Source organism: Rhineura floridana, chromosome 11 (assembly GCF_030035675.1).
Source record: "Rhineura floridana isolate rRhiFlo1 chromosome 11, rRhiFlo1.hap2, whole genome shotgun sequence".
NCBI classification, from domain to species: domain Eukaryota; kingdom Metazoa; phylum Chordata; class Lepidosauria; order Squamata; family Rhineuridae; genus Rhineura; species Rhineura floridana.
The window spans coordinates 40,106,324-40,119,711 of record NC_084490.1 but is presented as its reverse complement, the minus strand read 5'-3'; the positions used below and the strand labels follow the sequence as shown (position 1 = coordinate 40,119,711).

General features: G+C 42.7%; 1 protein-coding gene across 4 annotated transcripts in view; it reads right to left on the bottom strand.

The window, feature by feature from the left end:
• Nucleotides 1–13,388, bottom strand: part of SCAF1 (SR-related CTD associated factor 1) — a 32,109-nt gene that overhangs the window by 13,222 nt on the left and 5,499 nt on the right. The window contains exons 1-5 of one of the 4 annotated variants that reach the window (XM_061589908.1): nt 9,789–9,965; nt 7,561–7,612; nt 6,088–6,245; nt 1,917–1,983; nt 349–476 (exon numbers count right to left, since the gene is read on the bottom strand). In XM_061589908.1, the coding sequence (XP_061445892.1) occupies nt 349–476; nt 1,917–1,983; nt 6,088–6,225 (333 nt within the window). In that variant the 5' untranslated portion in view covers nt 6,226–6,245; nt 7,561–7,612; nt 9,789–9,965. The other 3 variants (XM_061589910.1, XM_061589909.1, XM_061589911.1) reach the window with 3 other exon arrangements.

The window sequence follows — 13,388 nt, the reverse complement described above, 5'->3', positions numbered from 1 at the left end:
ACGGAAGTTGGCACCAACACACAAGGTTTCAATTTGTCTTCCACGGGACAAATTGGGAGACAAGGAGGCACAACACCATGATAAGCCCACATTTACAACAGAAGATCTAAAACTGTTCACCACTGTACAATTAAGCCCCACCAAAGGAAGCAAGCACATTATTCACCAGAACCTATTTGCCCTGGAAGACAAAGCCCGAGTGTAGTTGATCCCAGTGTATTACAAATTTGACTGTAGTATCTCACTATTTGGCCCATGTCCAGATCTGTGACTGCATATGCAAGCTCACTTACATTTACACATTATAATAGGAATATGCCATATTTAGAATATGAAACCACAGCATACCTCACCCATCGGGGCATTCCTATCACAGGCCACTGCAGGGTCTCCAATTCCTAGCCAACTGCCTCCAAGTCCTTCAGATCTGGAGCTCTTGCACCATTTCCTTCGGCTTGGGTGCTTGCATTCAGCATCTGAAAACAGAGGCAATGACAGAAAGAGGATCTTAGATCCCCAGGTCCTATCATAGCAAGGGCAGGTGTGTATGTTCTATAGCCCATTAGAAAGGCATAGGATATGCCAGCGTTTGCAGGGATATACTGCTTCAAAAAAACACCTGCACATAAATTATACAGCTATTTGAAGTCTGGTGTTGGATAGTTCAGAGACTAGCTGACTACAGTCTTGCATGGTTATCTTTCTTTTGCTTTGCAAATTCTAGTTTTTATTTTTTTAAAAAGAGTCCATACTCCATACTGCTTATCACAAATAATAATGGCCACTGTAAACTAATCTTGGAGTGTGCACTGTTTACTTTATCAGCATATGTGATACTTTGCTAGATCAGATCAAGGTCTATCTAGTCTACATGGTCTACTGGTAGACCACATCTCCCATCCTCAGTATTATAGAGCTATGACCTGGCAATCACTAGATCTCAGCTCAGTCATGAACTTGGCGGTTGTAAGGACAACCAAGGTAGTATATATGAAGTGCTTTGAACATTTCTTGAAAAGTATGAACAAGTACCATTAGGAGCAGAGAAGGCTGCCTTATACAGAGCCAGACCATTGGCCCATCTAGCTCAGTACTCTCTACGTTAACTGGCAGTGCCTCTCCTAACATCAGACATGCCCAAACTTACCTGGAGATGCCAGGGACTGAACCAGGGATCTTCTGTATGCAAAGTAGATGCTTTACCACTGAACTATGACCCTTCCCCCTTCAGTGTCTGGCTCCTCTTGACTACTACTTGACTCTGGACAATAGGCATGCTCTTCTAAACCTTGCACATGCCAGCTTTTATTAAGATATATACACACATACATACATACATAACATACGTGTGTGTGTGTGTGCACGCGTGCATCATTTTGCAGTTTTTAACATTTGCTCTGCCCTGGAGAAAAGGCACACAAGGAGATAAAGAGAACAAGGCACATTAAGCATCCACAACTTAGTTTATGGTTTTTATTGGGAGATCATAAGCCACTTTGTAGAGGAAGTTCCTCAAGACGTAAGTCTAGATGTTTTAATAGAATAAAATTAAAAAGTGGTCATAGAGTACATGCTTTACACACTGAAGATCTCAGGTTCAGTCCCTGGTGTCTCTAGGAAGGCTGGGTGAAATCTTCGTCTGGAACCCTGGAGAGCCAGTACCAATCGGCATAGACAATATTGAGGTATATGGACCAATGGTGCAACTTGATTTAAGGCAAGTTCCCATGCTGCATCACCCCTTTCTCAAAAAAACCCTGTATCCCTCAAGCCATGGCCTGGGATCTGCTATGCTCATGTAGGACCGTGATGTTTATGGTAGAGGCCCCTATTGTTGAAGTTGCAACTCACCCACCCACCCAACCCTGCCCTATCGGTTCATCTAGTTCTAGGTTTGCCTCCTGATTTCGAGGTACCTTTCTCACTAGCTGGATCGTGCAGTTCACCTGCCAAGCCACTGCCCACAGCTTGTTGCAAAGCTTTCTGCAAAGACAAAAGGGGGGGGGGGACGCAATTAGCTCTTGCTGTGAAACATCAAGTAATTGCAACTCCCAAAACCCCAACTGAAAGTGAATAGTTTTCATGGCAGTTGCACAGAGAGAATCAATGGAGCAAGAGTCAAATGTTGAAGCAAAGGCAAGAGGGCAGAATTCTCATACATAAGCATCTTGGGAAATAAAATTAAAATCCCAAGAACTTTGCGGATCTTGTTTCTCTTCTTTTAAGAAGCTTTGGAACAACAACAACAAACAGTCTATTACATTGCAAGAAAGCAGCGGACATAAAGCTCACACAAGTATTACATACACATTAAGCTATGAACAGATCATCATTAAAAAGAGATGACTCATTGTAAACATTGCAAGTTGTCAAAAATGAACTCAAAGATAGATGATTTTATTCAAGCCTGCAAATTTATTTTATTTATTTATTAAATTTATATCCCGCCCTTCCTCCCAGTAGGAGCCCAGGGCAGCAAATTACCACTCAGGGGAACAACTGGGGCAAATAAAAACCACCCGCAAGCAACTAAGACCGATCCAGAGATTCCCCTTTGTAGCTTCAGGAAGAGCCCGAACCTTTAAAAAAAATTAAACAAAATCCACTGCATATGCTCAGCTCTGCACTCAAATGAGCTTTCAGCACTTACAACTGAGCCAATACTTTTGAATATAAAGCTTTGTTTGGCTGCTACCAGCCACCTTTCTGCTGTATCTTGTGCCTATCCAATCATCCAGGATCACTGTCTTGATTAGTTGTGCAACTTTAGTGCTACAGGCTACTTTTCCCCTTCTGCCCCAAGCTAGTCATTTTTAAATGTTTGTTCTTCATCTCTTAGGAGGAAAGACTCAAAGATGATTTTCAAATGCATTTTAGTCCTCTGTTCCTAGGACATTTTATTTATAAGTATTTTTTTAACTAATTGTATATAGCTGCATAATAAATGGCTTAAAAAAAGAGTGACAAAATGAGGCCTGCTTCCAAGTACATGCACAAAGGATGGCTATTTAACTTCATGTTTGGAAGCAAGTCTTCCAAAAAGTGCAGCAAGGCATTTTAAAAGAAATTTTAACTGGAGCATCCATTTCTAATATCTGTTCTTACAAAACTGACAGAAAACTATTTTAATTGTAGCCAAACTCTTACAAAGAAAGAAAGGAAGATACTGAGAACCAGATATCACAGGGCACATTAAGAGATTTTGTTCAGATGTTTTTCAGAAACACTGGTAAGAACCTTAAGAATCAGTGCACGATATGCCTCTCTGTGCTTTTGGTTCAATTTAATTTCATTTTAAAAAATCACACTTCTCAGTGAATGCCATGCATCCAAAAGCTATATCCAAGTGTCCATTTCAACACCCAAATAATATTTAAATACCCTGCTATGCATACTTTCATGGGAGTAAGCACCACAATGGTTCTTACTTCCAAACAAGCAAGCAATTATACATAAGACTGGGTTGCACGTATTGAGTTTAGGAGAAGAGGAGATTTTTTTGTGCTTTGGGGAAAAAAGAATTGTTTATTGAAATTACATCAAAAATAGATATATTTAGTATTTCTCTGCTTTTCAACTCTTTCAATCCACCAAGGCCCAAAACAGGCGGTTTTTTTGTGCCATTACTTTTAAAGGTAGGAAATAATTTTACAGTTGGTTAATAAAGCAGCCAAATGTGAGCTAATGAGCTTTATAATGTTTATACACTTATTTACAAGCCAACTGGAAAAAAACTGTTCTTTTACAGCTCTTTCTTTTTGTAAATTCACATAGGCTTGCATAACTAAACAAACAGTTCTGCAGAACAATTCGCAAGCACCAAGAGGTGAATACGCACACACACACGTGAGAAATGGGAGAGTAAATTAAGGTATTATATTTTCTGATGCCATACATCACAAAATGAAACAAAAATAGTTACTTCAAATAAACTACATATGGTAATTGTGTAGTTTTAATAAAAATGTGCAGTAGTCTAAAAATATTCCTGCGAGAAAAAGTTATAAGGGAGGAAAGTCTAAGAATTAATTTATAATAAAGTGAAGTAGGGTACTGTTAGGGAGGAAACAATGACTGGGACACAAAACACTGCCATGTGTGACCAGGAAAAACTTCACACATAAGTAGAAATCAAATATCCAAATACACATACACACCATATTGGACAAAACAATAAACCATGGTTTCATCATTTTAGGAATGAGCTGCAGTGAGCCGCACACTCTCCTTCTCCTCCTCAGCACAGGAGGAGGAATTTGGAAGCTTTTGCTTCCAATTTCAACTAGCCAGTGTTATAGCCAAATCCTAAACTGTGGTTAATCTTAACTATGGTTTGTTGAAACAAGCCAAACTCATCATTTATGACCACTAACCATAGTGAAAATTAACCTAATACTAAGACAGGGTGCTAAACTGTAGCTAACTGAAATCAAATGCCAAAGCCTCTAATCTCCTACTGAAGGCTGCATCTGTGGACAGGGAAGGGTGGAAGGCACAACCTCAAAGCGCATGCTCATAATGATAAACCATTGTTTCTCATTACATCTGAACCAGGTAATTATATGAGGCGCTAGAAGGCGTGTCAACCTTTGGAATTAGGTGTTGGGGGAACATAACAGGCTGCAGTGGGAATGGAGGCCTGAAAAAACCCAAGTGTGTGCACAGTCCCTTTGGATCCTAGCCCATAACGATGAATTTCCATGTTACAGAAGTGATACAAAAGTAAAGTTTTATTCTCAGGAAAAAAGCTAAATAAATCCACCACTGTATCCAAAATATATGCATGTGGACTTAAGAAACTCTTTCTATATTACGAAAGCAAGAGTCAACTCAAAACATTTCTCTCTCTGGGGAGGGTGATCCTTTTCAAGATATCCTTGTGAGGCTGCTTCATTTTCAATATGCACTCTCTCTTTACCATTGTCCAACATACTTATTTCGAGTAGAACCTATTAACAATTAGATATGCTGCCAGAAGAAAGTGGGGGGTGGAAAATCTCATATCCCAGCTTCAAAAGAGGAAAGGTGGAATAGAAAAATAGATAATGACTGAGCTTGAGATTCTCATTTAACCCAAGGGGAGCCTATTCACAAACTTGTTTTCTGAATGAAGTTATATCCTTTCAGATATTCAATCTTGTTATTGCCCAGTATCTTTAAAAAATAATTGACTATTAGGCAGCTATCAATAAGAGTGTGAATAGGGTGCGCAAGAGCTCCTACTTTTCATGTGGATGTTAGTTCTACTTTCTTCAGTCTTGATTTTTTTAGATTCCTGTGATTTTAGCTAACTATAACCTACAGTGCAGAACAGGGATGGAGAAACAATAGCCCTCCAGATGTTGCTGGACTACAACTCCTACTATGCTTGACCATCAGCCATTCTGGCTGGGGTTGATGGGAGACCCAATCTAACAATATCTGGAGGGCCATAGGTTTCCCATCCTGGTGTATAGCATAACCCATAAATAGATGTTGCACATGATCCAAATGTTTAATATATGCTCCATTTGACAATTGAATAGATCCTTGCTTTGTTGATTGCCTAAAGAACAAGATTAAGATTTTTGAGGCACTCATTTCAAATTTGTATAACATCTTCCTTCTCACTGCCCATTCCTGATCCTATGGCAGGAGGCCACACAGTCCAACTCCAACCTCTTGTGCCACCAGATTGTCACAAAACCTTGTTATATTAAGTAATATGCAATGCACATCTTTAGTCAAGACATCCATTTCAGCACTTACTGCATACCAATAAATGGTGAGAATACACCAAGCAAACTTTTGTAAGAAAGCAGAAGGGAGAAAATCTCCCAAATAACCAACTGGCTACTTTGCAGATGTAAATGAAAAATCTGGTTTTGGAAACTTTTTTGCATCTGGAAAGCAGCACAATGTGGCAATACAAATTAATTCTCTGAGCAAACCACTTTCATTGTCCCAAAATGGACCCATATTTTGTGCCAAACCCCATGGGACCATGAGTTTCCCAGCATGCCCTGCTCATTCCAACCAGGATCAATAAGCAAGGGCTATGCCCATCACTCCACCCCACAGTCCCATGAGAAAAAGAGTAATCATTACCAAAATGATAACTTGGCCAGCACAGAGGGTACCCGATTGGTCCCAATCTGCATCAAGAGAAGGTTCACTGGCTGGCTTCTCACCACCTCGTGCCGGATCCTCCCTTACTGGGGGGCGTCGATTCTCCTCCTCTTCCATGTCTGCAGGAGCTGCAAAGCCTGGATGTTGATGGAGTGAGGCATCAGTGACAATCCAGCTTCTGACCTACCTACCCATTTCAGCTCTAACTCCTTGAGCTGGACTAAAGGGGATATGCTCATCTTGCATAGAACTGGCACCCGGTCTGTAACAAACCATTCCACCCTCCATCAAATTCTTCATGCTCCTCCAAGATAAGTTAAGAGGCAAGGCTCCCAGCCCATGTTTTGGTCTACCAGACCCCACTTCTTTCCCAGAAAACGTTGCCTGTGCCTGTTGCCCAATATGGGATCTAGGTCTCTCCACTGACCATATTCACCTAAGCAATGAGGAGAAGGGGGGTGGCTGGGGATAAGCAAGCAATGGCCAGCTTTCTATAAAAATTATTTTAGTGCATTTCTAATTGTTACCGAAATGGAAGCAGGCAAAAGGCCACAACAGAACATAAGCCGTTTGCCTCATCTGAATTTTGCCTATTTAAATCAGGACACCGCACCTAAGTCTGGCTCAGCCAAAAGGAAAGGCTTCCTAATCCGCACCTTGATTGCTATTCTCTTGCCAGCACTCCCTTCAAGTAGGGAAATGTTTCAGGTCAGTTTTTGAGCCAGCTTCAAGAATGCGGCAGGAAGGAAGAAACCAGCTCAGCTTCAAAACCCTATTTTGTAAACCAGGGTTCACCTCTGTAATAAATGTAATAATAAAAGAAGAGTGCCCCTGGGCATATCTGGAATACCTTTCTTTGTGACCAGCTCCTAGGAGCAGTGTCCTCTCAATGGAGGTGGCAGGAGGAGAGGATACAGTGAGTGCACTGTCCCTAAGATCAATAATGGGAATTTGCTAGAACCTCACCGATCAATTGGTGGGGAATTTCTAAAATAAGAAACTACTTAAATACATTAACGTATTAAACTAGAAAGTTGTTGACCTATGTGTAACCTATTAGGACCCCAATATTCCATATTCCCTTCCACCATTCATCCCTCCCCAATAGTACCTACAGCAGGATGCGGTACCTGTGGCGCTCCAGATATTATTTGATTCCAATTCCCACCAGCCTCAACCAGCATGGCAAATGGTCAAGGAAAATGGAAGATGTAGTCCAATAACATTTGAAGGGCCACAAATTTCCCACCCATGACCTACACCTGCTAATTTATCCCACTCTCCCATCATCACAAACTACCCACACATTAATTCTTCTCTTCTGCTGAACCATTCTTTCACACGAGAGATGGCCCTCTCATTTTCATAAACCCTGTACCCAGCCCTTTTCTTCTCACTGAGGACACTAGAGTCCCCCCCACCTTTCCTAGGCTTAAATAGCTTCCTCCTTACCCTTTTTCAAGCTTCAATCCAATCCTTTTGATGCATGCTAGAGTAAATGTCCCTTAAAAAGTAATAGGAATTAACAGTGTTAGATGCTGAGGCTGTCCAAGACATGAAAGCATTGGTAGAACAAATGGGATCCACATCAGAAATTATGGAATGTTGGATTCCTCACGAGATTTGCAAAGTTTTATCTTGGTTATTCATGTGTGTATTGCGGTATTTTCTAGTTTTTAAGTGGGTTCAGCCAGATGAGCCCAGAAAATACCTATTTTGTCTCAAGTCTCTATTTACTGAAACAATTATTTAATTGTACAGATCTGTACTAGATTCTGAATACTGACAGAACTGAAGGGCAGATAAAATGGTAAGTGTAGAGTGTTGGAAGCAACATATCAGATCATCTGTCCAAATCCCCTGCATTAAACTTTCCTTAAAAGCCTCCAAGTAAAGCCTCCCATCAGTCCTCCCAGTTCACAACTGATCCTTCCACACATAGCACCTACTCAGGACTGCACCAACAAAACTACCATCCTGCTAATTTCTCATTTGGGACCCTGCCATTCTGCTCTCATTTCACCCTGGACAAGTCATTCAACCACCTTACCAATCAAGATCCTCTTAGCCCGTTGATGACATCACATTGTGGGCAACTCATTAGCCTTTTCATCCTCTTTCAACATGCCCATTACTTACTTTCTTTCTATGTCCCACTTTCTTTCCACACTTCCTCTAAGGTGCACTGTCTCTTTCTCTCTCTTCTAGGCTATTTCCAATCACCAAAAGTATCCTGAACCACTTCTCAAGTCCTATAACTCCTTCAAGTTATATGATTACTTCATTGTTAACTGTTTTACACAGCTGGTATAGCACAGTGGGGAGGACAGCCTGGCTGGGAGTCCAGAGTCTGTGATCGTGTCTCCTGGGTGTAAATGGCCAGCTAAAGATCACCCCCACAGTGAGTGGCTCAGGGGTTACGTGCCCAGTCACCTGTGCAGCTGCAGGCAAGCTGCATAGTCCCAAGGAGCCCAGTTGCCCCCCAGCTGGCAGTTACGGTCAAGGAAGGGGCTGGCTGGTGCAGCTGTGGCAAGCTGAGCAGGCCCCTGTTGGGGAGAACTAGCCTCAGAGGGAGGCAATGGTAAACCCCCTCTGAATACCGCTGACCATGAAAACCCTATTCATAGGGTAGCCATAAGTCGGGATCAACTTGAATGCAGTCCATTTTAACTGTTTTAGCTCAGCAATGAGGGGATATGTTTGTATGCAAAAGGTCCTAGGCTCCATCCTTAGCATTTCCAATTCAAAAGGATCAGGTAGCACGTAATGGGAAAACCTCTGCCTGCAACTCTGGACAACTACTCAGACTAGACAATAGTACATTAGGTGGACAAATAGTCTGACCAGGAATAAGAAGATTCTCATATTTCATCTCCCTATTATCTAGGTCCCTCCCCCATAAATACACTGCTCCCCTAACTCAAACTGACCCCCATGCTGCCACACTCAGTTCCTTGCCCAAGTGACCCAGAAAAGACCTTGATCATCTTTCCAGTACCATCAACACCTCCTCCCTCCCCCCGAATTCTCATTCTTCAACTTCAAGCCATGCTAAAAAGTCCCCCACCCTCTCTCACAGATTGTGCAGGCCCCAAACTCCTCTACCACCAGTATGTGTTGTTTCCTCCAGGTGGGGCCCCAGAAACAGGCACACACCCACTTGAATGCCCTCTTCCTCTTCCCAGGATAAACAAAGCCCGGTCCGATGTACGAGTACTGGGGGAAAAGTCCCACTGAGTTCAATAGCACTTATCCCCAGGTAAGCGCGCACAGGATTCCATCCACACACATCACTTTCCCATAGACCATCGTCTCCTTTCAAAATCCCCAGAATGGATGTTTTATAGCGAAACAAGGCGGACATAGTTCAAGGGACCCCAATGGTAGCTGCCCCTCCCTCATGACTATGTGAATCATCTCCATTCCAAGCTGAACCTCCAGATCAACCCCCTCTTCTCACATCACTTCCCTCCCCCAGTTCCTAACGGGCTCGCTCCACGACCTTATCTGACGTCACCGCTATACCCCCCGGTCTTTTTTAGCCTTCGCCCCCGCATTGCGTACACCTAATATTCACCCCCCCCAAAAAAAACATATTAACACTTTCTGCACACACACCCAGCCCTAGCCACAGTATCGACCCTTTAAACAACAGTCCTCCAAACAGTTGCCATAATTACCCGGCTCCACCGGGAAGCTAGGCCCTTCCACCTGCCCACTTTAACAGATGAGGAGGAGGCGCGGCCGCTGCCGCCGATACTGTCCGGGCCCGGCCTCTGCGGCAGCCATTTTACTCCGCTCGGCCCTGCTGCGGGGAGTGTGGCCTAGAAGGGCGGAGCATAAGAGGCCAGCGGCATTCTGGGAGATGTAGTCCCATCCTCTGCATTCTTCAGCGGACCCGAACGAGAATGCCTCGAAGTCGGCTTGGAAACGGAGCGCATAGTGTGATGGGACATGTAGTGCCGAATGTGTTCTGCCCCCGACGGTCTGTATGTTTGGAGGCCACTCCCGCAGTGCCATGAGAGATCAAGGCGCTACAGTCTTAAACGGTTCTCGAGCAGGATATTTAGTTCCCCGTGGCAGCTGTGGGAAACCTGCGGGGCAAGAGTAGTGGCAGTACGTGGACATTCATGCAAAAGCCTAAAACCAGGCAGCTTTATAGTCTCCCTTTTATTGCAATGCTTTGAAATGACCATGCCTTCTGCTCGCCAAAAGTACAGAAAAACCTGTATATATTTCTGTCAGAGTTTCCACTCCTCCACCACTGAAAAAGGCAGGACTTGCGTGTTTTAAAATGCCTCCTGACAAGTCGCAATTCTGCCGACGTTGACGTAGTTCCAGGCGTCACCGGTTGATTTTTGTTGGAAGTACTTTGCCTACCCCCCAAAAGCAAGAAAATACAACAAGCTGCAGAGGACTAAAAAACAAAATTGGTAGACGAGTCTGATGCCCCTTCGGTTCCCTATGCCTCTTTGGAATTATCCCAGTCGGAAGCAGAGACAGGAGGTCATTAATTTCCAAAACGCGTATTTTTCGTGACGCTTACTTATCAACCAAAAAGACTGGATTCCCACACTGTGCCAGCCTTGATCATGATCTTTCTGTTATCTTCCTAAACACAACCACCTTTTGCTTAAAAAAAATTCCAAAATTATTATACTGCAACAGTCAAAAAGGAAGCAAGCAGGCTCCTTCGGACATGATCATTTCAAAGCATTGCAGCGAAAGGGTGCCTCTAACCTCGTCCTACGTATTTTGTTTGTTTACATTGGTTACAATATAGCTTCCAGCATCTTTGTCCCGCTTACATGGAGGAATCTAATGGGAACCGGAAGTGGGTGCTGTGTGCAGCGTTCGGATTTTTATTTATCTCTTAGTGCGAGACTTCTCACTTCCTCGGACAAAAGCATGGAGATTATTATACTTCCGGCCCACGAACCAGCCCGTTTGCGACAGGATTGTTGAACTGGGATTCCAGGGGGTTTTGTCCTATCCCACAATGCCTTGCAACGGGTTCGCTCTTGGGCATTGTGGAAGATGTCATTTTTGAGCATGGAGTCTCTCAGGGTGGGGCAAAGCAGAGTACCCGGCCCATACACAGCGGCAATGTCGTATCCATAGAGATAAGAACAGAGCATAACGTCATAGGAGGAAATCAATCGTCACTCCTTGATGGCATCACGAGCGCGCTGATTTATGAATTTTTTGACCCTCATGTCATAACAGATGTTTTTTATATAATTCCACACAAACAGAAATGGAGGGGCTTCTGAAATATTAGACTTTTTTAAAACGCCAAAAGGCCTACCACAGGCAGCCTTGCAACCATTTATGGGCACTGCTTGAAATGCTTTTAAATTTTTTTTACCAAACATACTTGTATGGCCTCCTGCGTCAACTCATGGACAACTTACAAAAGAATGAAATACAATACTGAGATACAATTGTTGTTGTTGTTATGTGCCTTCAAGTCGATTATGACTTATGGGTACACTATGAATCAGCGACTTCCAATAGCATTTGTTATAAACCATCCTCTTCAGATCTTGTAAGTTCAGGTCTGTGGCTTCCTTTATGGAATCAATCCATCTCTTGTTTGGCCTTCCTCTTTTTCTACTCCCTTCTGTTTTTCCCAGCATTATTGTCTTTTCTAATGAATCATGGCTTCTCAAGATGTGTCCAAAGTATGATAACCTCAGTTTCATCATTTTAGCTTCTAGTGATAGTTCTCGTTTAATTTGTTCTAACACCCAATTATTTGTCTTTTTCACGGTTCATGGTATCTACAAACCTCTCTTCCAACACCACATTTCAAATGAGTTTTTTCTCTTATCCACTTTTTCACTGTACAACTTTCACATCCATACATAGAGATCGGGAATGCAGCACTAAAAAAACCCTTTCTTTTCTTGCAGCACAAAAATAAAGCCAATTAACAACTCGGATTATAAAGAGATGCATCATTTTAGACTTTGAAAGATTTCTTCAAATAATGCAAGATGTTCAAAAGATGTTTAAAGGACCTGAGTGAATAAAAAGGTCACCCAGCACCAAAAAAGGCCATAGAGATGGCACCAGGCAAGCCTCTCTAGAAAGCCTATTCCATAGTTGGGGTGCCACAACAGAGAAGGCCCTCAAATTCAGATGTTGTCAACTCTCCTTTAAGCCTCTTGGCTTCTCTATAAGTTATACATCTTCTGACTAGCTGCTGCAGCTACTGAAGCCATGGAAGTTGGTTGTCCCTATTCATCAATAACAGTCCCTATTTTCTGTTACCTGTCCTTGATAAAACACTGCTCCTCTTGTCTTTGGGGGAGATGACGAGAATGTCTGTGTTAGCATGTACACACTTGAACTAGACATCTTTTCCCCATTTCAGTTCCTCTGAGTCTCTAAAAGTTACACTGTGATTCCAGTTCATGTGAATCCACACACATGGATGCTCAATGTGCGCAGCTTCCTTTCCATCCTCCCATAACCGCTGACGTATCTGAATTAGATGCCCTGCTTCCAAAGCTAATGTAGGACAGGCTATTGCAGGATAAATGAACAGCAATTCAACCACATACAAGGGTGTCTATATTCATCTATGAAACACTGGGGTTGCTAGACCTAAAGCAAAAGGGATTGGTGCGTGGGTGTGCACACATACAGTGCAACAGTGGCAGCAACGGAACTTGCTGGCAGTCCATTTTGGGAAGTTGGCCCATCATCCAGCTCCATCCCCTACTTCAAGGTAGCCTGTCCATACAACTAGTTGCTGACCAGGGAGTTACAGTCAGCCCAATTTGAGACACCCCAGTTCTGCTACAACACTTATCCAGGAACTCCCTAGTGTTCTCCAGTTCCTTTCACATTCCCTGGAGCTCTGAATCTTGATGCTCTCCCGAAGGTCCAAAATGTAGGCAATGTATTCAGTGCGCTACAGACAGATTTGGTTGAAAATTGGCTGTACCATAGTTTTATAGAGCAGGAAAGGTGTTTATATGTGCACACATGGCATTATCTGAGGCAAATCTCAACCTCTGAACTTCTTGTCAGTTCTAGAGTTCAGCCTTGAAACATGGACAACAACTAGGTCTGATGACTGATTAAATAGATCTTTAGTCAAGTGATTGGACAAGTTTTAACAATTAATCAATGAAATCTGTATATTAAAAAAGCAATACTTCTCAAGAGGGCACCATATTAGAGGCTTTCCTTCTGTGTGACAGAGAAAGGTGATTGCTACTCAGTTTTTTTAAGTAGTTCTATTTTTTTAAGGTAACAATTTTTAAAAC